This window comes from Piliocolobus tephrosceles, chromosome 21 (assembly GCF_002776525.5).
Source record: "Piliocolobus tephrosceles isolate RC106 chromosome 21, ASM277652v3, whole genome shotgun sequence".
In the NCBI taxonomy this organism is placed as follows: Eukaryota; Metazoa; Chordata; class Mammalia; order Primates; family Cercopithecidae; genus Piliocolobus; species Piliocolobus tephrosceles.
The window spans coordinates 14,305,998-14,328,057 of NC_045454.1; the positions used below are offsets into that span (position 1 = coordinate 14,305,998).

The window sequence follows — 22,060 nt, forward strand, 5'->3', positions numbered from 1 at the left end:
CCTAGGCCAGGCTCCCTATCTCGTGCCTGTAATCCCAGCACTCTGGGAGGCAGAGGTAGGCGAATCACTTGAGCCCAGGAGTTCCAAACTAGACTGGGACCAGGCGCGGTGGCGCTCACTCCTGTAATCCCAACACTTTGGGAGGTGGAGGTGGACGGATCACTTGAGGTCAGGAGTTCAAGACTAGCCTGGCCAACATGGTGAAACCCCGTCTCTACTAAAAATACAAAAATTAGTCGGGTGTGGTGGCACACGCTTGTAATCTCAGCTACTCTGGAGGCTGAGGTAGGAGAATGGCTTGAACCTGGGAGGCAGAGGTTGCAGTGAGCCAAGATCAAGCCACTGCACTACAGCCTAGGCAACAGAGTGAGACTCTGTCTCAAAAAAACAAACAAACAAACAACAACAAAAAAAACCCCCCAAAACCCAAACAAAAATCCTAGCCTGGGCAACATAGCGAGACACCTTCCCATCTTTAAAAAAACAAAACAAACAAAAACAAAAAACAACAAAAAAGAACCTGTCTTAGTGGCCGCCTGTAGTCCTAGCTATTTCACAGGGATGGGGAGTGGGACTGACCCAGGAGTTCAAGTCTGCAATAAGCTGTGATTGTGTTACTGCACTCCAGCCTGTGCAACAGAGCGATACCCCATATCTTTAAAAAAATTTTTTTTAAATAATTATTCACTCATGACCAGTGTTGTTTCATTTATCCCCCCATCCACTCTTCCCAAATGATTCTGAAGCTAAATGTCAAACATCGTATCTCATAAATATCTTTTTATTACACTTAATTTGCTTGACTCAAGATCTAAATGAGCTCCACACATATTAGTTTGAAGTGACTCTTCGTTCTCTCTCTTTTTTTTTTCTTTTTTTGAGATGGAGTCTTGCTCTGTCCCCCAGGCTGCGGTGCAGTGGCGCATTCTTGGCTCACTGCAACCTCTGCCTCCTGGGTTCAAGCGATTCTCCTGCCTCAGCCTCCCAAGTAGCTGGGATTACAGGTGCTCACCACAACACCCAGCTAATTTTTGTATGTTTAGTAGAGACAGGGTTTCACCATGTTGGCCAGGCTAGTCTTGATCTCCTGACCTCGTGACCCACCTGTCTCGTCGGCCTCCCAAAGTGCTGGGATTAGAGGCGTGAGCCACTGCGCCCGCCTTTTTTTTTTTTTTTTTTGGGTGGGGTCTCACTCTGTTGCCCAGGCTGGCGTGCAGTGGCAAGGTCTCGGCTCACTGCAACCTCCATCTCTCAGGTTCAAGTGATTCTCCTGCTTCAGCCTCCTGAGTAGCTGGGATTACAGGCACCCACCACCATGCCCGGCTAATTTTTTTTGTATTTTTAGTAAAGATGGGGTTTCACCACATAGGCCAATCTGGTCTCAAACTCCTGACCTCAGGTGATCCGCCCACTTCGGCCTCCCACAGTGCTGGGATTGCAGGTGTGAGCCACCGTGCCCAGCCTCTAGGGCCACAGCTATTTTCAAGAACCATGATTTTAAGGAGGCAGAGTAGAAGCCAGAAGACCAGTGAGGGTACTGTTATATATTAATTACAATATTAATTGCTAGCACTTATTATACACTGGAAGCTGTCCTTATGTGGTTAATTTATTTAATCCCCAAAGCAATGTTTTAAGAGGAGACGCTACTATCATCCTTGTACAGAGGAGGAAAATGAGGTGTGGAGGGGAAGGTCATCCCAGCCAGGAAGTAGCAGAGCGAGGATTTGAATCCCTCAGCCTGGCCCTGCAGTCCGGGCAATTTGCATTTAGGCTTTGCTGCCCATTGAATGGGGCAGAGGGTATGCTGATGGAAAAGTGGCCAGGTTAAGATAGGTTAAATCTGGCTGGGCACAGTGGCTCGCCTCTGTAATCCCAGCACTTTGGTAGGCTGAGGTGGGTGGATTACTTGGGGTCAGGAGTTCCAGACCAGCCTGGCCAACATGGCGAAACCCCATCTCTACTAAAAATACAAAAATTAGCTGGGTGTGGTGGCATGCACCTGTAATCCCGGCTACTTGGGAGGCTGGGGCAGGAGAATCTCTCGAACCCAGGAGGCAGAGGTTGCAGTGAGCTGAGATTGCACCACCACACTCTGGCCTGGGCAACAGAGCAAGACTCCATCTCAAAAACAAACAAACAAACAAACAAACAAAAAAAAACAGGTTAACTCAGCAGGGCCTGGAAGTGGGTGGAGGTGGCAAAGGTAGGAAGCCAAGAATAGTGACAAGATAATGATGGGCAGTTCCCATTGAGAACCTGTACTATGGCAGGCTGTTGAACTGTTTTCAACCTCATTTTGCAGATAAGAAAATTGGAACCCAGAAGAAGATAAGTTTTCTGCCCAAGGTCCTACAGCTGAGAAGGGTGAAGCCAAGTCTAATTCTTAGAACATCTCACAGCTGAGCCTATAAACCCCATCTAGGGTGTGTCTTCAAAGGACAGATAAATGGTCTAGAAATTCTGCAAAAACAACAGGAAAGGGTGCCAGGGGTGAGAAGGTCTTATTTAGGGGACCCTCTCAGTGAGGAGTTCCTTTCCCTGGCTCCTCCCTCCCCCGAGCTCCCCAAATCCCTACACCTCCCTGTGTCTCAGACCTGCTGTCCCTACCTCTCTCCCCTACCAGCCAGACTGAGTCACCTCTGGGTCCTCAGCTTTGTCTAGCTTGAGCCAGACATGCATGAGACCTCATGCCTGGAATAAATGAGAAACATTCTCTTAGTGTAGCAGGACGAGCTGCAGACAAAACTCCTCAGACACTGGATTAAAGAAGGAAGAGGTTTTTTATTCGGCCGGGACCATCGGCAGATTCGCGTCTTAAGAGCCGAGCTCCCTGATAAAGAAATATTTGGCCTTTTTAAAGGCTTATAGCTTTAAGGGGTCCACATGAAAGAGTCGTGATAAATTGAGCAAGCGTGGGAAACGTGACTGGGGCCTACATGCATCAGCTAACAGAACAGAAAGTTTTACAATGCTTTTTTTCATACAGTGTCTGGAATTTGCAGATAACACAAGTAGTTTAGGCCAGGGGTTGATGTTGTTATTATTACTTTGTTTAACTCCTAGGGCTGGGTGGTGGTGCCAAGGTTGTCTGGCTATTGATCTTACTTTTGTTTCTTTTTCTCTTTCTCCTGTCTTGTGAACTAGGCAAGGTGAGGGGAGGAGGGCAGCAGGAGTAGTAGTGGTCTCCTTCCTTATTAGCTCTGAGCTTTTCTCTGCCTGCTTCAAGACTATCTGGGTTCTGGGTGTCTTCTCTTCCTTTTTTTTTTTTTTTTTTTTTTAAAACACTCTTGCTCTGTTGCCCAGACAGGGTTTTGCTATGTTGCAGAGGCACAATCTTGGCTCACTGCAGCCTCTGTCTCTTGGGTTCAAGTGATTCTCATGTCTCAGCTTCCCAAGTAGCTGGGTCTACAGGCGAGCCCCACCACTCCCAGCTAATTTTTTGTACTTTTTTTTTTTTTTTAGTAGAGATGGGGTTTCACCATGTTGGCCAGGCTGTCTCAAACTCTTGACCTCAAGTGATCCACCCTCCTTGGCCTTCCAAAGTGTTCAAAGGGCCTGTGCATGTGCTCGGCCACATAATTTTTTTTTTTTTTTGAGATGGAGTCTGTCTCTGTTGCCCAGGCTGGAATGCAGTGGCACGATCTCGGCTCACTGCAGCCTCCACCTCCTGGGTTCAAGCAATTCTCCTGCCTCAGCCTCTTGAGTAGCTGGGATTACAGGTGCACACCACCACGCGCGGCTAATTTTTGTATTTTTAGTAGAGACGGAGTTTCACCATGTTGGTCAGGCTAGTCTCGAACTCCTGACCTCGTGATCCGCCCGCCTCAGCCTCCCAAAGTGCTGGGATTACAGGTGTGAGCCACCGTGCCCAGCCGGCCACATAAAATTTTAATGAAGCAATTTGATAGTCTCAAGGAAAAGCAGGCCTTCTCTGTGTAAAGGCATTAACACAGAGGCTGCTCTGGAAATAGCTCCAGGGACCATGCCCTGAAAACTCCAGAATTAAGATAAATGTTGTTGCGGCAAACCCCTCCTCAGAATCTCTGCACTGGACAGGATAACGCAGTGGTTCATACCTGTAATCCCAGCATTTTGGGAGGCCCAGGTGGGAGGACCATTTGAGGCCAGGAGCTGGAGACCAGCCTGGGCAACATAGGAAGACCCCTATTTCTACAAAAATTTTTAAAATTAAAAAAAAAAAAAAAAAAGCTCTGCCCCTAGGCTGGAAATTAAGGCTGCTCTGATGTCACAAAGCGACATAGATCCTCCAGATGAGAGTGGGAATTCCTAGTCTCACTACTGCTGTGATTCCAAAGAGCAGACTTTCTGACAGCTCATGACTTGAGACGATAGTTTCTCAGCCCAGGTCCTTGGTGTAAACGAACAAAAGCTGTTTTCAGAGGTTCACACCCCAACAGAAGATGAATAGTCCCCAATCTGATTATTCAAGAGATAATTCAAAATAATAATAATAATTATTATTATTTTACTATTTCTTCCTGGGAAGAGAGAAACATTCCCGATAAAAGGCTTATGCAATTCTTGGATGAACTGTAATGGGATCAGATGTTGTTCTGGTAACCAGGCACCCACTCAAAAGTCCTTCAATATATTAACGACCTGGAACCGAGAACCTTTTTTTTTTTTTGAGACGGAGTCTCCCTCTGTCACCCAGGCTTGAAGGCTGGAGTGCAGTGGCGTCATCTCTGCTCACTGCAACCTCTGCCTCTCAGAACCGAACATATTTTTCTAACCATGACCATCCTACCACCCGCTAGAAAACGGCCCCACGGGACGCGGTGGTTCACATCTGTAATCCCAGCGCTTTGGGAGGACAAGATGGGAGGAACGCTTGAGCTCAAGAGTTCGAGATCAGCCTGGGCAACATAGTGAGACCTCCATCTCTGCAAAAAACAAATAATTATATATATATATTCACACACACATATATACACACATGTATATATGTGTGTGTGTGTATGTGTATGTATGTATGTATGTGTGTGTGTGTGTGTGTATATATATATATATATATATATGTGCCGGGTGTGGTGGCAACGTGCCATAGTCCCAGCTACTCGGGAGGCTGAGGTTGCAGGATCGCTTGAACCCGGGAGTTTAAGGCTGTAATAAGCCAAGATCGAGTCACTGCACTCAAGCTTGCGTGACAGAGCGAGACTCTGTTTCAAAATAAAAAAAAAAAAAAAGAAAAAAGAAAAAAAAAAAAAAAGCGCCCCCGAGGCTATGAGTGTACTGGGGCCTCTATTTCTGTAATAGGGTTTCTATTTCTGTTCCTACATGAGTATGTCTGTCTCTGAGCGTCTGTCCCTCGCACTTTGAGCGTCTCCTGTTCTCTGTTTTCTTTAGGTCTCAGAGCGTTCCGGCGATGCATTTTGGCTTCCTCGGTCTCGCCCTCGCCCCAACTCCGCCCAGCGGCCCCCCGCCCTCCGCCCCCAGGCGTTGGTGGCCCCTTTAAGGCGTGCTCCGCCCCCGCCCCGCCCTTCCCGGGTCAGTGAGGGAGCACCCGGCTCCCGCAGGCGCTCGGCCTCCGCTCATTCCTGATCCCGCAGTGGTCGCGATGGCGGGGGCTGTATTGAGGGTCGCCCGGCGGCAGCTGAGCCAGCGTGGCGGGTCTGGAGCCCCCATCCTCCTGCGGCAGGTGCGGGTGGCTGGACCTAGGAGGGGACTGCTGGGCGCTGGGCGGCAGCAAGGACGGAACTCCGGGGTCTCTTAATAGGGAGAGATCGGGGGACCCATTTGCCTGCATCTTGCGGAAAGCGGGGTGGAGGTTTAGGGCTGGACTCTTGGGTCCTTTAAAGGTGAGTGATCTGGGGGCCTCTGGGCTTGGGTCTGAATCCCTGGGTCCTCTATGAAAGAACGTGCCGGGGACCCTGATTTTGGGATGTTAGAAAGTTGGAACTCTTTTGTTCTGATGGAGGAAGGTAGTGGGGCCCCGGACTCCCGACTCCAGGGGAAAGAGGGGGCTGGGGTTTCTGCTTCTGGATCTTAGGAAATGGATAGAGCCAGTCTGGACTGCTTGGTGGGTGGAAGTCCGGTTCTGCGCTCTCACCTCTGTCCCCCGTTCCCAGATGTTCGAGCCCGTGAGCTGCACCTACACGTACCTACTGGGTGACAGAGAATCCCGGGAGGCCGTTCTGATCGACCCGGTCCTGGAAACAGCACCTCGGGATGCCCAACTGATCAAGGAGCTGGGGCTGCGGCTGCTGTATGCTGGTCAGTTCGGGGACCAAACTCTTGGGTTCCAGCGGGGCTGGGCTGCAGCGTCAGTGGAATGGGGAGCCAGGGGCCTGAACTCCTGAGTCTGAGGGAGCAGGACCTGGACTGGGACTCCCAGGTTCTCTCTGTACCCTCCTGGACCTGTCCCTCCTCTCTCTCCCAGTGAATACCCACTGCCACGCGGACCACATTACAGGCTCGGGGCTGCTCCGTTCCCTCCTCCCTGGCTGCCAGTCTGTCATCTCCCGCCTTAGTGGGGCCCAGGCTGACTTGCACATCGAGGATGGAGACTCCATCCGCTTTGGGCGCTTCGTGAGTTGGGTGCTGGGTCCCCAAGAGGGTGGTGGCCTGAATTCCTTAAACTGAAGGGAAGAGGGTACTGGGGGCCTGGGATCCTGAGTCCTTGGGGAGGAGGGACCTCAGGACCTGGGTTTCTGACCCCTGAGCTCATGTTTCTGGGAGGGGGCACCATAAACCCAGGTGGGGCACTGGGGCAAGAGGCTCTGGGCAGGTGGAGCACTGGCGGAACTCCTAAGTCAACAGCATTTAAGGAGTTTCCTTCCTAAAGCTTAGGGACAGCTCTTTGGCCTGGCACGCATCTCCATAAAAGTTGATTAGGGGCTGGAATTCTGAGGGCAGGGCTGAGAAGGAAAGAGACCCAGTCCTGTCTTGCGGAAACCATTTGAGGAAGGAGCATCTGGGTGCTTAGAACCTAGAGCCTAGGACTAGGATAAGGACTGTGAGGACCCTGAAGTGCAACATTTAAGGAGGCACTAACTCTCAGGGTCCTGTAAATCAGGGTCCGCACCTGCGAGTGAGCACCTCCTTAAATCTTGCACCAACAGCCTCACCCTAGTCTCAGCCCTGCCGTTGCCTCACACTAGAAAGGTCTGAAGGTTCCTGCCTTCCTCGCTCTCTTTGCCCCAGGCACCAGCGGGTTTCCGGCCAGAATTGCAACCGGGGCGTCGGGGAGGGGAGGGTCAGGGAAGTTTCCCTCAGCGGGAGGGAAACAGCTGGCAGGGCATTTTTCTGATCAATTGCTAAAACTGTGTAAAGTTTTACTGACTTTGGGGACGGAATGTCAGGTGACAGAAGACAGCCTCCAGGTTAGAGAGTTTTGCTAAATAAAGACAGTTCATTTGAGTCGGAGTGTTTAGAGGACATGAGGGCTGTGCGTGGGTAGAGAGTTTAGCTACAATGGGTACAGAAGCTTTATTTCAAGCCTTTTTCTGGAAGTAGGCAAAAATGCATTGTACATGTATGTGCATTGTACATAATAGGTGCTAACAAACATTTCTTGGAATGAATGTTGAAAGGTTCAGCTATGGTAGGTTTAGCTTCAGTTTTTTTTTTTTTTCTTTCTTTCTTTTTTTTTTTTTTTTTTAATTTGAGACTAGGTCTCTGTCAGCCAGGCTGGAGTGCAGTCAGCCTGGACCTCCCAGGCTCAAGTGATCCTCCCACCTTAGCCTCCCTGGCAGCTGGGACCACAAGCGTGCACCACCACACCTGGCTAATTTATGTATGTTCTTGTAGAGACAGGGTTTTGCTGTGTTGCCCAGGCTGGTCTTGAACAACTGAGCTCAAGTGATCCTCCTCCTTTGGCCTCCTAAAGTGCTGGGATTACAGGCATGAGCTACTGCACCCACCCTTTTTTTGTTGTTGTTTGTTTGTTTTTGAGAAAGGGTCTTGCTCTGTCACCCAGGCTGGAGTGCAATGGTGGGATCATAGCTTACTGCAGCCTCGACCGTCTGAGCTCAGGTGATCCTCCTGCCTCGGTCTCCCAAGTAGCTGGGACTACAGGCACCTGCCACCATACCTGGCTAATTTTTAAATTTTTTGTTGAGCTGGGATCTCACTATGTTGCCCAGGCTTAATAGCTTTATTGATATAACCCACATCCAGTTCAGTGACTTTTAGTATATTCAGACTTGTTCATCCATTACCACCATTAATTGGAAAATGTTTCCATTACTCCAAAAAGATCCCACACCCCTTAGCCATCACCCCTAACCTTCCCTTTCCCCTCCTCAGCCTTAGGCAATTTTTTTTTTTTTTTTTTAATTTGAGACAGGGTCTCACTTTGTTGCCCAAGCTAGAGTGCAGTGGTGCGATCTTGGTTTACTGCAACCTTCACCTCCTGGGTTCAAGTGATTCTCTTGTTTCAGCCTCCCAAGTAGCTGGGATTACAGGCATGAGCCACTAAGCCCAGCTAATTTTTTTTGTTTTATTTATTTATTTGAGATGGAGTTTCGCTCTTGTTGCCCAGGCTGGAGTGCAATGGTGCTATCTCAGCTTACCGCAACCTCAGCCTCCTGGGTTCAAGTGATTCTCCCTCCTCAGCCTCCCGAGTAGCTGGGATTACAGGCATGCACCACCATGCCCGGCTAATTTTGTATTTTTAGTAGAGCCGGGCTTTCTCCATGTTGGTCAGGCTGGTCTCCAACTGCCTACCTCAGGTGATCCACCTGCCTTGGCCTCCCAAAGTGTTGGGGTTACAGGCATGAGCCACTGTGCCCGGCCACATTTTTGTTTATTTTTTTGAGACAGAGTCTTGCTCTGTCACCCAGGCTGGAGTCTCACTGCAGCCTCTGCCTCCTGAGCGCAAGCGATTCTGCTGTCTCAGCCTCCTAAATAGCTGGGATTCCAGGCACGTGCCGCCATGCCTGGCTAATTTTTGTATTTTTAGTAGAGATGGGGTTTCACCATGTTGGCCAGGCTGGTCTCGAACTCCTGACCTCAGGTGATCTGCCCACCTCGACCTCCCCAAAGTGCTGGGATTACAGGCGTGAACCACCATGCCTGGCTTGTCTGAGATTTTGGAGATGGGGATCCATTTTTCTCTCCTTTATTTTTCCTTCTACTTTTAAAAAATGAATTGTTAGCCTGGGTGTGGTGGCTCACGCCTGTAATTTCAGCACTTTGGGAGGCCAAGGCGGGTGGATTGCTTGAGCCCAGGAGTTTAAGACCAGCCTAGGCAACGAGACCCTGTCTCTACAAAACAATACAAAAGTTAGCAGGGCATGGTGGTGCATACCTGCAGTCTGAGCCACTCAGGAGGCTGAGGTGGGAGGATTGCTTGAACCCAGAAGGTGGAGGTTGCAGTGAGACATGATCACGCCACCGCACTCCAGCCTGGGTGACAGAGCAAGACCCTATCTCAAAAAAAAAAAAAAAAAAAAAAAAAAATTAAGGCCAGGCATGGTAGCTCATGCCTGTAATCCTAGCACTTCGAGAGGCTGAGGCAGGTGGATCACTTGAGGTCAGGAGTTCAAGACCAGCCTCGCCAACATGGCAAAACCCTGTCTCTACTAAAAATAGAAAAATTAGTCAGTATGGTGGTGGGGCACCTGTAATCCCAGCTACTCAGGAGGCTGAGACAGGAGAATCACTTGAATCCGGGAGGCGGAGTTTGCAGTAAGCCAAGATCGTACCACTGCACTCCAGTCTGGGTGACAAGGTGAGACTCCCATCTCAAAAAACAAACAAACCAAAAAAACCCTAGTTGTTAACATCCATGGAATGAAGTGAGTCCTCATATTATACATGTGCATGAGTATTTACCCAGATTCCGATACAGAACTTGCCCACCACCCCAGAAGGCTTCCTTGCCTCACTTTCTGGCCAATGACCACCCTGCCAAGGCACCACTGTTCTGATGCATTTAACCACAGGCCAGTTTTGCTTGTTCTGACCTTATAAACAGGGCTTATACAGTTTATTCTTTTGTGTCTGGCTTTTTTCCACACATGATGTTGTTTATACTTGGAGTTCTTTCCTACTTATTGCTATATAGTAGCAGTTGGCTACCTTTTTCTGTGAAGGCCCAGATAGTAAATATTTTCAGTTTTTACAGGTAGTAGGGTCTCTGTGACAGCTACTCAGCTCTTATTGTGGTGTGAAAGCAGCCACAGACACTGCATAGATGAATAGGCATGGCTGTGTTCCAATAAGACTTTATTTGTGGCCTTTTAATTTGGATTTCAGGCCAGGCTCACGCCTGTAATCCCAGCACTTTGGGAGGCCAAGGCGGGTGGATCACCTGAGATCAAGAGTTCGAGACCAGCATGACCAACATGGTGAAACCCGGTCTTTACTAAAAATGCAGAATAAGCCAGGCGTGGTGGGGTGTCCCTGTAGTCCCAGCTACTCGGGAGGCTGAAGCAGGGGAATCGCTTGAACCTCGGCTGGGAGGTGGAGGCTGCAGTGAGCCCAGATGGTGCCATTGCACTCTAGCATGAGTGACAAGCGCGAAACTCCATCTCAAAATAAAAAATAAAATTAGGATTTCATATAGGTTTTTTTAGTTTTTATTTTTTTTAGACAGGCTCTTGCTCTGTTGCCCAAGCTGGTATGCACTGGCATGAGCATAGCTCATTGCAGCCTCCAACTCCTGGGCTCAGGTGATCCTCCCACTGTAGCCTTCTGAGTAGTTGGGACTATGGGCATGTGCCACCATGGCCAGCTAATTTTTTTTTTTTTGAGACGGAATCTCACTCTGTCGCCCAGGCTGGAGTGTGGTCGTGCGATCTCAGCTGACTGCGAGTTCCGCCTCCCAGGTTCACACTATTCTTCTGCCTCAGCTTCCCAAGTAGCTGGGACTACAGGCGCCCGCCACCACACCTGGCTAATTTTTTGTATTTTTGGTAGAGACGGGGTTTCACCGTCTTAGCCAGGATGGTCTTGATCTCCTGACCTCGTGATCCGCCTGCCTCGGCCTCCCAAAGTGCTGGGATTATAGGCATGAGCCACTGTGCTGGGTGGCCTAGCTACTTAAAAAAAAAATTTTTTTTCTTTTTTTTTTGAGACAGTCTCGCTCTGTCACCCAGGCTGGAGTGCAGTGGTGCCATCTCACTCACTGCAAGCTCCGCCTCCCGGGTTCACGCCATTCTCCTGCCTCAGCCTCCCGAGTAGCTGGGACTACAGGCGCCCGCCACCGCGCCTGGCTAATTTTTTGTATTTTTAGTAGAGATGGGGTTTCACTGTGTTAGTCAGGATGGTCTCTGAGTCTTGCTGTGTTGCTCAGGTTGGTCTCGAACTCCTGGCCTCAAGCAACCTTCCTGCCTTGGCCTCCCAAAGTGTTGGGATTACAGGTGTGAGCCCCACTGTGCCCAGCCTCATCTAGTTGTTACATGTTACTTTGATAGTTTTCAATGTGAAAAAAAGTTAAAATGATTCTTAGCTTATAGGACTTACAAAAACAGATGGCAGGCCAAATTTCATCCACTGGCCATAATTTTTGCCCTACAAAATAGGCGAGTTGTGGTGGCTCCTAGGCTCAAGCAGTCCTCCTGCCTCAGCCTCCCAAAGTACAAAGTGAATTACAGGCATGAACCACCACACCCCATTTTCCCTCTGATTATTAAGTTTTTGGCTACCATGAATAATGCTGCTATGAAGATTCTTCCGCAAATATCTTGGGGAGCATTGTCCCCAAGTGACTTGCTGGGTCACTGAGTTGACAAATGTTTTAACTTTCATAGAAAATCCCAGTTTCTTGAACTAGTTGTTCATCTTACACAAAAGGTGGGACAAATTTAAGTGGTTTTATTGTAGAATGAGTTTTCTTTCTTTTTTTTTTTTTGAGACAGACTATCACTCTGTCACCCAGGCTGGAGTGCAGGGGCACAATCTCGGCTCACTGCAACCTCTGCCTCCCGGTGGGAGCCTCAGTTCCCTGCGCTAAAACGCAGGGTTTATCACAGCACCCTCCTCTTGAGACTGTTGCAAGGATTAGCTGACTGCCGTCAGGGTTTCCAACCCAGAGCTTCCCCTTCTAGGTGTGAAGCCCAGAGACACCCTTGCTCATGTGCACAAAAGACAGCAGAGGTGTAGGGCAGGGGACAAAGCACACAGCAGGGGACTGTTTAATACATGATGACGCTACAAGGCAGTGGATCACTGAAACAGGAACAATTCTTTTCTTTTTTTTTTTCTGAGACAGAGCCTCACTCTGTCGCCCAGGCTGGAGTGCAGTGGCGCAATCTCGGCTCACTGCAACCTCTTCCACCTTCCGGGTTCAGGTGATCCTTCCGCCTCAGCCTCTCCAGTAGCTGGGATTATAGGTGTGCGCCACGATGTCTGGCTAAATTTTGTGTTTTTATTAGAGACGGGGTTTCGCCATACTGCCAGGCTGGTCGTGAGCTGCTGGCCTCAAGTGATCTGCCTGCCTCAGCCTCCCAAAGTGCTGGCATTACAGGTGTGAGCCACCGCGCCTGGCCCGAGTTTTTTTTTTTTTTTTTAATAAACAATGAGAAGTGAACATCTTAGCTGCCACAGGGCGGCCAAATCAGAAAGTTAGGCTTGCCTGTTAAATACGCTGGCTTAGAGAAGTACTGCTGAAAACACTGATCCCCCAGGTCCCTTAGAATCAGTCTGATTTAATTGTTCTGGGTGGGCACAAGGAATTGGCATGTTTTAAAAGCTCCACCATTGATTCTTATGTGACTCAAGTGTGGGTTTCAATACTTCCTCCTTTTAAAATTGTGAAACAAGTAATTTTTCTTCTAACATTTTATTATGAAAAATTCAAAGCATAGAGAAAAGCTGAATTTTTTTTTTTTTTTTTTTTGAGACAGGGTCTCACTTTGTCATCCAGGCTGGAGCGCAGTGTTGCAATCACAGCTCACTGCAGCCTCAACCTCCTGGTTCAAGTAATCCTCCTGCCTCAGCCTTCCAAATAGCTGGAACAACAGGTGTGCACCACTACTCCTGGCTAGTTTTTGTGTTTTTTGTAAAGACAGAGTTTTGCCACATTGCCCAGGCTGGCCTGGACCTCCTGGGCTCAGGCAATCCTCCCTCCTTGGCCTCCCGAAGTGCTGGGATTAGAGTGAGCCACTGCACCAGGCTTAATTTTTTTTTTTTACAGTGTACATCTCCATCCATCACTCCATCTTTTTTTCCTTTGAGATGGAGTCTCATTCTATTTCCTAGGCTGGCGTGAAATTACAGTGGCACAATCTTGGTTTACTGCAACCTTTGCCTCCTGGGTTCAAGTGATTCTCTTGTCTCAGCCTCCCAAGTAGCAGTAGCTGGGTTTACAGGTGAGCGCCACCATGCCTGCTTAATTGATTTTTAAAATATTTTTAGTGGAGATGGGGTTTCACCATGTTGGCCAGGCTAGTCTCGAACTCCTGACCTCAAGTGATCCACCTGCATTGACCTCCCAAAGTGCTAGGATTACAGGTTTGAGCTTCTGTGCCTGACCTATTTTTTTTTTGGATGGGGTCTGGCTATGTTGTCCAGGCTGGTATTTTGAACCCTGGCTAAGACGATCCTCCCGCCTCAGCCTCCCAAGTAGCTGGGTCTACAGACATGCACCATCATGCCTTGCTGTAATTGTTCTGTTTTATTATTAGTTATTGATTTATTAGTGTGCCTAATTTATAAATTAAACTCTATCATAGGTGCGTATGTATAGGAAAAGGCATAGTGTGTAGGGTTCTGTACTCTCTGAGGTTTTAGGCATCCACTCCGGGTCTTGAAATCTATCCCAGGCAGATAAGAGGGGTTTACTATAGTTTTGAATAATGGAGGGAAAGAACTTGGGAACCAAATGGAAAAGAAGCTGAGAGCTTAATTGCCACCAGGGGGCAGTGTAGGCCGTGGGAACGCCGAGGCCAGCCGGCTGAATGCTTTACGGGATCCCTTCTGGGTTGTGTTTCTTTGATGAGTGTAGTTTCAGGTTTAGCTGCTGCAGGGAACAGATGAAAGAAAAGCTCTGGGGATGTGTCACGGACGTGATGCATCACGGAAGGGAAGAATGAATTTGTTGAAAGAATTTGGGGTTAGGCAGGCTGGGCTGTTGGGGACATCACTAGACAAGTTTCAGGGACAATTGAGGGTGCTTTAGGTCAAGATGTTATGTGTTCCCCACCCACAATTTCTTATTTTGAATTTTAAAAAATCTACATTGAAATAATAGTACAAAATATAACAATACACAAGCACAGGCCAGGCGTGGTGGCTCACGCCTGTAATCCTGGCACTTTGGGAAGCCGAGGTGTGCGGATCACCCGAGGTCAGGAGTTTGAGATTAGCCTGGCCAACATGGTGAAACCCCGTCTCTACTAAAAATACAAAAATTAACCGGGCATGGTGGCACGCTCCTGTAATCCTAGCTACTCAGGAGGCTGAGGCGTGAGAATCACTTGAACACCCAGGAGGTGGAGGTTGCAGTGAACCGAGATTGCGCCACTGCACTCCAGCCTGGGTGAGAGAGCGAGACTCTGTCTCAAAAGAAAAAAAAAAATACACAAGCACAGATTTCATCAGCCATCAGAGCAATTATGTCAGTACAGGTCACAAAACTTTTACAACCGCCCCCCTACCCCCGCCCCGTGAATGTTTTTGGGGAATGAGAGTGAAAATGGGCGAAAAGTCCATAAATAGTTTTGATCTTGCAGACTGTCAGGGTTCCCTAGGCTGTACTTTGAGACTTACTCTTTTACAAAACGTTTGTCACATCTAACAAAATATGCAGTAACTTTATATCATCATTAAATATTCAACCTGTGTTCAGATGTCTCCAATTACCCTAGGAATAATTTTTACAGCTTTTTTTTTCTTTTTTCTTTCTTTTTTTGGTAGAGATAGGATCTCACCATGTTGCCCAGGCTGGTCTCAATCTCCTGGGCTCAAATGATCCTCCCCTTTTGGTGACTCAAAGTGCTGTGATTATAGGTGTGAGCTGCGGTGCCCAGCCTACAGCTGTTTTTAGGAACCAGGATGCAATTGAGCTTAGTGTTTGGCCATTATGTCTATTTAGTCTCGTGTGTGTGTTTTCTTTTTCCTTCTTTTGTTTTTGTTTTGTTTTCTTTTTATTTTTTATTTCTTTTTATTTATTTATTATTTTTTATTTATTAAAAATATTTTTGGATCTAGAACAGTTTTATATCCTTTTGCTCCAGGATATTGACTTTTTAAAAAAAATTTTTTTTTGAGACAGAGTCTTGCTCTGTCACTCAGGCTGGAGTGCAGTGGCGTGATCTCTGCTCACTGTAACCTTTGCCTCCCAAGTTCAAGCGATTCTACCACCTCAGCCTCCCCAGTAGCTGGGACTGTAGGTGTGTGCCAGCACACCTGGCTAATTTTTTTTTTTTTTTTTTTGAGACAGAGTCTTACTCTGTCACCCAGGCTGGAGTGCAGTGGCGCGATCTCGGCTCACTGCAGCCTCTGCTTCCCGGGTTCAAGCAATTCTCCTGCCTAGCCTCCCGAGTAGCTGGGATTACAGACATGCACCACCACTCCTGGTTAATTTTTGTACTTTTGGTATCGATGGGGTTTCACCGTGTTCACCAGGCTGGTCTCAAATTCCTGACCTCAAGTGATCCGCCTGCTTCGGCCTCCCAAAGTGCTGGGATTACAGGCATCAGTCACTGTGCTCGGCCACCAGGGTGTTAACTTTGAAGCTTCCTGGCATGCTGTCTTCTAAAATACTCCACATTCTGGATGTGTTCAACTGTTTTCTCATGGTGTGTCATTTGACTTATCCTACTAAAAGTTTTCTTTCCTATGAACTGAAGTAGATTGTAGATATTTTTGTTTTAGTTAATAATAATAGGCTGGGCACAGTGGTTCACACCTATAATCCCAGGACTTTGGGAGGTTGCGGTGGGAGGATAGTTTGAGCCCAGGAATATGGGACCAGCCTGGGCAACATTGCAAGACCCTATCTCTGCAAAAAATTAAAAACAAGTTAGTCAGGCATGGTGGTGTGCCTATAGTCCCAGCTACTGGAAAGGCTGGTGTGGGAGGATTGCTTGAGTCTGGGAGTTCCAGGCTTCAGTGAGCCATGATTGTGCCACTGTACTCCAGCCTGGGTACAGTGTGAGGCCATGTCTCAAAAAAATGCATTATATATATATATATAATATAAAAATATAAATAATATATATACAAAATATAAACTATATATATAAAAAATATATATTTTTCCCCCCGAGATGGAGTCTCACTGTGTTGCCCAGGCTGGAGTAAAGTGGCGTGATCTTGGCTCACTGCAACTTCTGCCTCCCGGGTTCACACGATTCTCCTGCCTCAGCCTCCTGAGTAGCTGGGATTACAGGTGCACACCACCACACCTGGCTAATTTTTTGTATTTTTAGTAGAGATCGTGTTTCACTATGTTGGCAAGACTGGTCTCGAACTCCTGACCTTGTGATCCGCCTGCCTCAGCCTCCCAAAGTGCTGTGATTACGGGCGTCAGCCACTGCGCCTGGCCGCATTTAATACATTTAACCTACTAAACATCGTAGGTTAGTCTACCTTAAAGTGCTCGGAACATTTACATTAGCCTACAGTTGGGCAAACTCATCTAACACAAAGTCTATTTTACACAAGAGTGTTGAATATCTCATGTAATATATTGAATACTGTATTGAAAGTGAAAAACAGAATGGCTGTATGGGTGCATGGAATATGATTTCTATTGAAAGCGTATCACTTTTGGCTGGGTGCAGTGGCTCACGCCTGTAATCGCAGCACGCTGGGAGGCTGAGATGGGAGGACTGCTTGAGGCCAGGAGTTCAAGACCAGGCTGGTCAACATAGTGAGAGCGCATCTCTACTGAAAAAAAGAAATAAAATATAGCACTTTCACATTATTGTAAAGTCAGAAAATTGTAAGTCATCGAGTGCATCACACCTGTAATCCCAACACTTTGGGAGGCCAGTGTGGGCAAAAATTAGCTAGGCACAGTGGTGCGCGCCTGTAATCCCAGCTACTCAGAAGGCTGAGGCACAAGAATCACTTCAACCCAGGAGGCCGAGGTTGCAGTGAGCTGAGATCATGCCACTGCACTCCGCAGCCTGGGTGACAGAGAGAGACGCTGTCTGAAAAAAAAAAAAAAAAAACCCAAGACTGGGTCATTTATAAAGAAAAAGGGGTTTAATGGGCTCACAGTTCCACATGGCTTGGGAGGCCTCCCAATCATGGTGGAAGGCAAAGAAGGAGCAAAGGTACTGCTTACATGGTGGTAGGCAAGACATCGTGTGCAGGGGAACTGCCCTTTGTAAGATCATCAGATCATGTGAGACTTATTCACTATCACGAGAAAAACCCACCCCCATGATTTAATTACCTCCCACCAGGTCCCTCCCACAACCCGTGGGGATTATGGGAGCTACAATTCAAGATGAGATTTGGGTGGGGACACAGCCAAACCATATCATTCCACTTTGGTCCCTCCCAAATCTCATGTCCTCACATTTCAAAACCAATCATACCTTCCCAACAGTCCCCCAAAGTCTCAACTCATTTCAGCATTAACTCAAAAGTCCACAGTCCAAAGTCTTATCTGAGGCTGGGCATGGTGGCTCACCTGTTACCCAGCACTTTGGGAGGCCAAGGCAGGCAGATCACCGTGAGGTCAGGAGTTCAAGACCAGCCTGGCCAAAATAGTAAAACCCTGTCTATACTAAAAATACAAAACTTAGCCAGGCATGGGGGCACATCCCTATAGTCTCAACTACTCGGGAGGCTGAGGCACAAGACTTGATTGAATCTGGGAGGCAGAGGTTGCAGTGAGCCAAGATCGCACCACCCCACCCCAGCCTGGGTGACACAACAAGATTCTGTCTCTGAAAAAAAAAAAAAAAAAACCGAACAAAATAAAGTCTCATCTGAGACAAGGCAAGTCCCTCCTACCTATGGGCCTGTAAAATCAAAAGCAAGTTTAGTTATTTCCTAGATACAATGGGGTACAGAGATTGGGTAAACACATCCATTCCAAATGGAAGAAATTGGCCAAAATGAAGGGGCTACAGGCTCCATGCAAGTCCTAAATCCAGTGGGGCAGTCAAATCTTAAAGCTCCAAAAAGATCTTCTTTGACTCCGTGTCTTACATCCAGGTCACGCTGATACGAGAGGTGGGTTCCCATGGTCTTGGGCAGCTCTGCCCCTCTGGCTTTGCAGGGTACAGCCCCCCCGCCTGGCTGCTTTCATGGGCTGATGTGGAGTATCTGTGGCTTTTCCAGGCACATGGTGCAAGCTGTCAGTGGATCGACCATTCTGGGGTCTGGAGGGCAATGGCCCTCTTCTCACAGCTCCACTAGGGGCAGTGCCCCACTGGGGACTCTGGTGGCTCCCACTCCACATTTCCCTTTTGCACTGCCCTAGCTGAGGTTCCCTATGAAGACTTCACCCCTGCAGCACACCTCTGCATGGACGTCCAGGCATTTCCATACAGCCTGTCAAATCTAGGTGGAGGTTCCTGTTCTTGACTTCTGCTCACCAGCAGGCCCAGCACCACGTGTAAGCCACCAAGACTTGGGGCTTGCACCCTCTGAAGCAATGGCCTGAGCTGTACTTGGCCCCTTTTAGCCCCAGCTGGGATGCAGGGCACCAAGTCCTGAGATTGCACAAAGCAACAAGGCCATGGGCCCTGCCCATGTAACCATTTTTTCTCCTAGTTCTCTGGGCCTGTGATGGGAGAGGCTGCTGTGAAAATCTTTGACGTGCCCTGGAGACATTTTTCCCATTGTCTCGGTGATTAACATTTGGTTCCTCGTGACTTATGCAAATTTCTGCAGCAGGCTTGAATTTTTCCTCAGAAAATGGGTTTTTCTTTTCTATCACATTGTCAGGCTGCAAATTTTCCTAATATTTATGCTCTGTTTCCCTTTTAAACATAGGCTCCAATTCCAAACCATATCTTTGTGAATACATAAAACTGAAATGAATGCTTTTAACAGCACTCAGGTCACCTCTTGAATGCCTTCCTGCTGAGAAATTTCTTCTACTAGGTACCCTAAATCATCTCTCTCAAGTTCAGAGTTCCACAGATCTCTAGGGCGGGGCAAAATGCTGCCAGTCTCTTTGCTAACACATAACAAAAGTGACCTTTATCCCAGTTCCCAAAAAGTTCCTCATCTCCATCTAAGACCATGTCAGCCTGGACTTCATTGTCCATATCACTCTCAGCATGTTGGTCAAAGCCATTCAACAAATCTCTAGGAAGTTCCAAACTTTCCCACATTCTTTTATCTTCTTCTGAGCCTTCCAAACTGTTCAAACCTCTGCATGTTACCCAGTTCCAAAGTCACATTTTCACGTCTCCTTATAGCAGCACTTCACTCTACTAGTACCAATTTACTGTATTAGTCTGTTCTCATGCTGCTAATAAAGACATCCCTGAGACTGGGTCATTTATAAAGAAAAAGAGGTTTAATGGCTCAAGCCTGTAATCCCAGCCCTTTAGGAGGCTGAGACGGGCAGATCACGAGGTCAGGAGATCGAGACCATCCTGGCTAACTCGGTGAAACCCCATCTCTACTAAAAAATACAAAAAACTAGCCGGGTGAGGTGGCGGGCACCTGTAGTCCCAGCTACTCGGGAGGCTGAGGCAGGAGAATGGCGTAAACCCGGGAGGCAGAGCTTGCAGTGAGCTGAGATCCGGCCACTGCACTCCAGCCTGGGCGACAGTGAGACTCCGTCTCGAAAAAGAAAAAGAGTTTTAATGGACTCACAGTTCCACATGGCTGGGGAGGCCTCACACTCAGGATAGAAGGTGAAGGAGGAGCAGAGAGCAAAGGCATGTCTTACATGGCAGCAGGCAAGAGAGCATGTGCAGGGGAACTGCCCTTAATAAAACCATCAGATTTCATGAGACTTATTCACCATCACGAGACAGCATGGGAGAAACCTGCCCCCTTTATTCAGTTACCTCCCATGACATATGGGGATTACGGGAGCTATAATTCAAGATGAGATTTGGGTGGGGACACAGCCAAACCATATCACCTTCCTAACCAGAGGTCAGATATTATTGTATTTTTGTTGTTGTGTGTCACAGCTTTGTGGTTTTATTTTTTACACATTGAAATATTTAATCCACTTGGAGTTTACTCTGGTAATATAAGATTAGAGCCTGGGAATCTAAATTTTTTACCAAAATATGCATCTAGATAAGACCTTGGAGTAGGGTGGGGCTTTGGGGACCAGTTTCATCTTGAAGGATTCTTGGTGACCATCTCTGTACTCTGCCACCCCTGCCAGGCCTTGGAGACCAGGGCCAGCCCTGGCCACACCCCAGGCTGTGTCACCTTCGTCCTGAATGACCACAGCATGGCCTTCACTGGAGATGCCCTGTTGATCCGTGGGTGTGGGCGGACAGACTTCCAGCAAGGTGACTAGCTCCTTTATCCAGCCCAAGATCTTCATATAGTTACATGTGTGTCAAGTGTTGAAGTATCTGTTACAAGAATGAATGGGTGGACATTAGACTTTTAGGAGGCTTCAATATTAAATTCAAGGAGTTTCCCTGCTAGAGCAGTGGTCCCCAACCTTTTTGGCACCAGGGACTGGTTTCGTGGAAGTTAATTTTTCCATGGACCATGGCAGGGCATGGTTTCGGGGATTCAAATGCGTTACATTTATTGTGCACTTTATTATTATTACATTGCAATAGATAATGAAATAATTATGTAACTAACCATCATGTAGAATCAGTGGGAGCCCTGAACTTGTTTTCCTGCACTAGAGGTCCCATCTGGGAGAGATGGAAGATAGTGACAGATCATCAGGCATTAGATTCTCATAAGAAGAACATAACCTAGATCCCTCCCACATGCAGTTCACAGTAGGGTTTGTGCTCCTATGAGAATCTAATGTTGCCGTGGATCTGACAGGAGGCAGAGCTCAGGTGGTAATGGGAGCGATGGGGAGTGGCTGTAAATACAGATGAAGTTTTGCTCAGTCACCTGTCACTCACCACCTTCTGCACAGCCCAGTTCCCAACAGACCACAGACCAGTACCCAGGATTGAGGACCCCCATGCTAGAGTATGGGAAGAGTTAGATTCAGGGGCTTAGCTCTTGGGGGACAGTTAGATTCAGGGGTGTGTTAGTTACCTATTTGAGCCTAGCTTAGGCAACATAGTGAGGCTCCCTCTCTAAGAAACAAATAGAACTAAAAAAAAAAAAAAAAAAAAGAAGAAGGAAAAAAAAAAAGGGCTGGGTGTGGTGGCTCACACCTGTAATCCCAGCACTTTGGGAGGCCAAGGCAGGTGGATCATGAGGTCAGGAGTTCAAGACCAGCCTGGCCAAGATGGTGAAACCCCATCTCTAAAAATACAAAAATTAGCTGGCTGTGGTAGTGGGTGCCTGTAATCCCAGCTACTCAGGAGGCTGAGGCAGAGATTTGCTTGAACCCAGGAGGCGGAGGTTGCAGTGAGCCGAGATTGTGCCACTGCACTCCAGCCTGGGTGACAGAGCAAAACTCCGTCTCAAAAAAAAAAGAGCAAGAGAGAAAAAAAGAAGTTGTTAGAGCCAGCGGTTTAATTGCCAGGGAGCAATGATCCATTTAGAGTCTAGCTGGTAGGGGCGGTTAGATTTAGGAGCTTCCCTGTGGAAAGGGAGTGTAGTTTCAGAATCTCAGGGTTGGGCCATCCTTTGAGCATGTGTGACAATGTGGGGTTAACACTAGGCCTGGAATTTAGCTGCCTTGAAGGGAGAAGTGAGGCTGGATAAGAGGGAAAGACAGAAGTCATGATGAGATGGTCATGGGAAGCCACATCCCCAGGCGTCTTCCTCCCTCTTCCCTCTCTCCTCTCTGCATGTCAGTCTCTGTCTTTTTCTCTTCAAGGCTCCCAATCTTCCATTTATCCATTCGAAGTACAGTCAGGAAGCTGAAGGATTTAGGCTGAAATGCAAGGTGGAAGAGAGTTTTGCCCCCTACTTAGGACTCAGAGCTGCTTGTGGGGACCATGGCGTCGTACTCTTCTCCTGGGCCTCATGTCTTCAGTTTCTTTTTTTTTTTTTTTTTTTTAATTTTGTTGTTTTTTTTGAGACAGAGCCTCACTCTGTCTCCCAGGCTGGAGTGCAG

At 47.8% G+C, this 22,060-nt stretch overlaps 1 protein-coding gene across 1 annotated transcript; it reads left to right on the forward strand.

Annotated features, from left to right (window-relative positions):
- Window positions 1-5,487: 5,487 nt before the first annotated feature.
- On the forward strand, window positions 5,488-20,392 carry ETHE1 (ETHE1 persulfide dioxygenase). The gene is made up of 4 exons (XM_026448285.1): window positions 5,488-5,662; window positions 6,093-6,237; window positions 6,404-6,552; window positions 20,234-20,392. The coding sequence occupies exons 1-4, from the start codon at window positions 5,582-5,584 to the stop codon at window positions 20,369-20,371; spliced, it is 513 nt and encodes a 170-aa protein (XP_026304070.1). The 5' UTR covers window positions 5,488-5,581; the 3' UTR covers window positions 20,372-20,392.
- The last annotated feature ends 1,668 nt before the right edge of the window (window positions 20,393-22,060 follow it).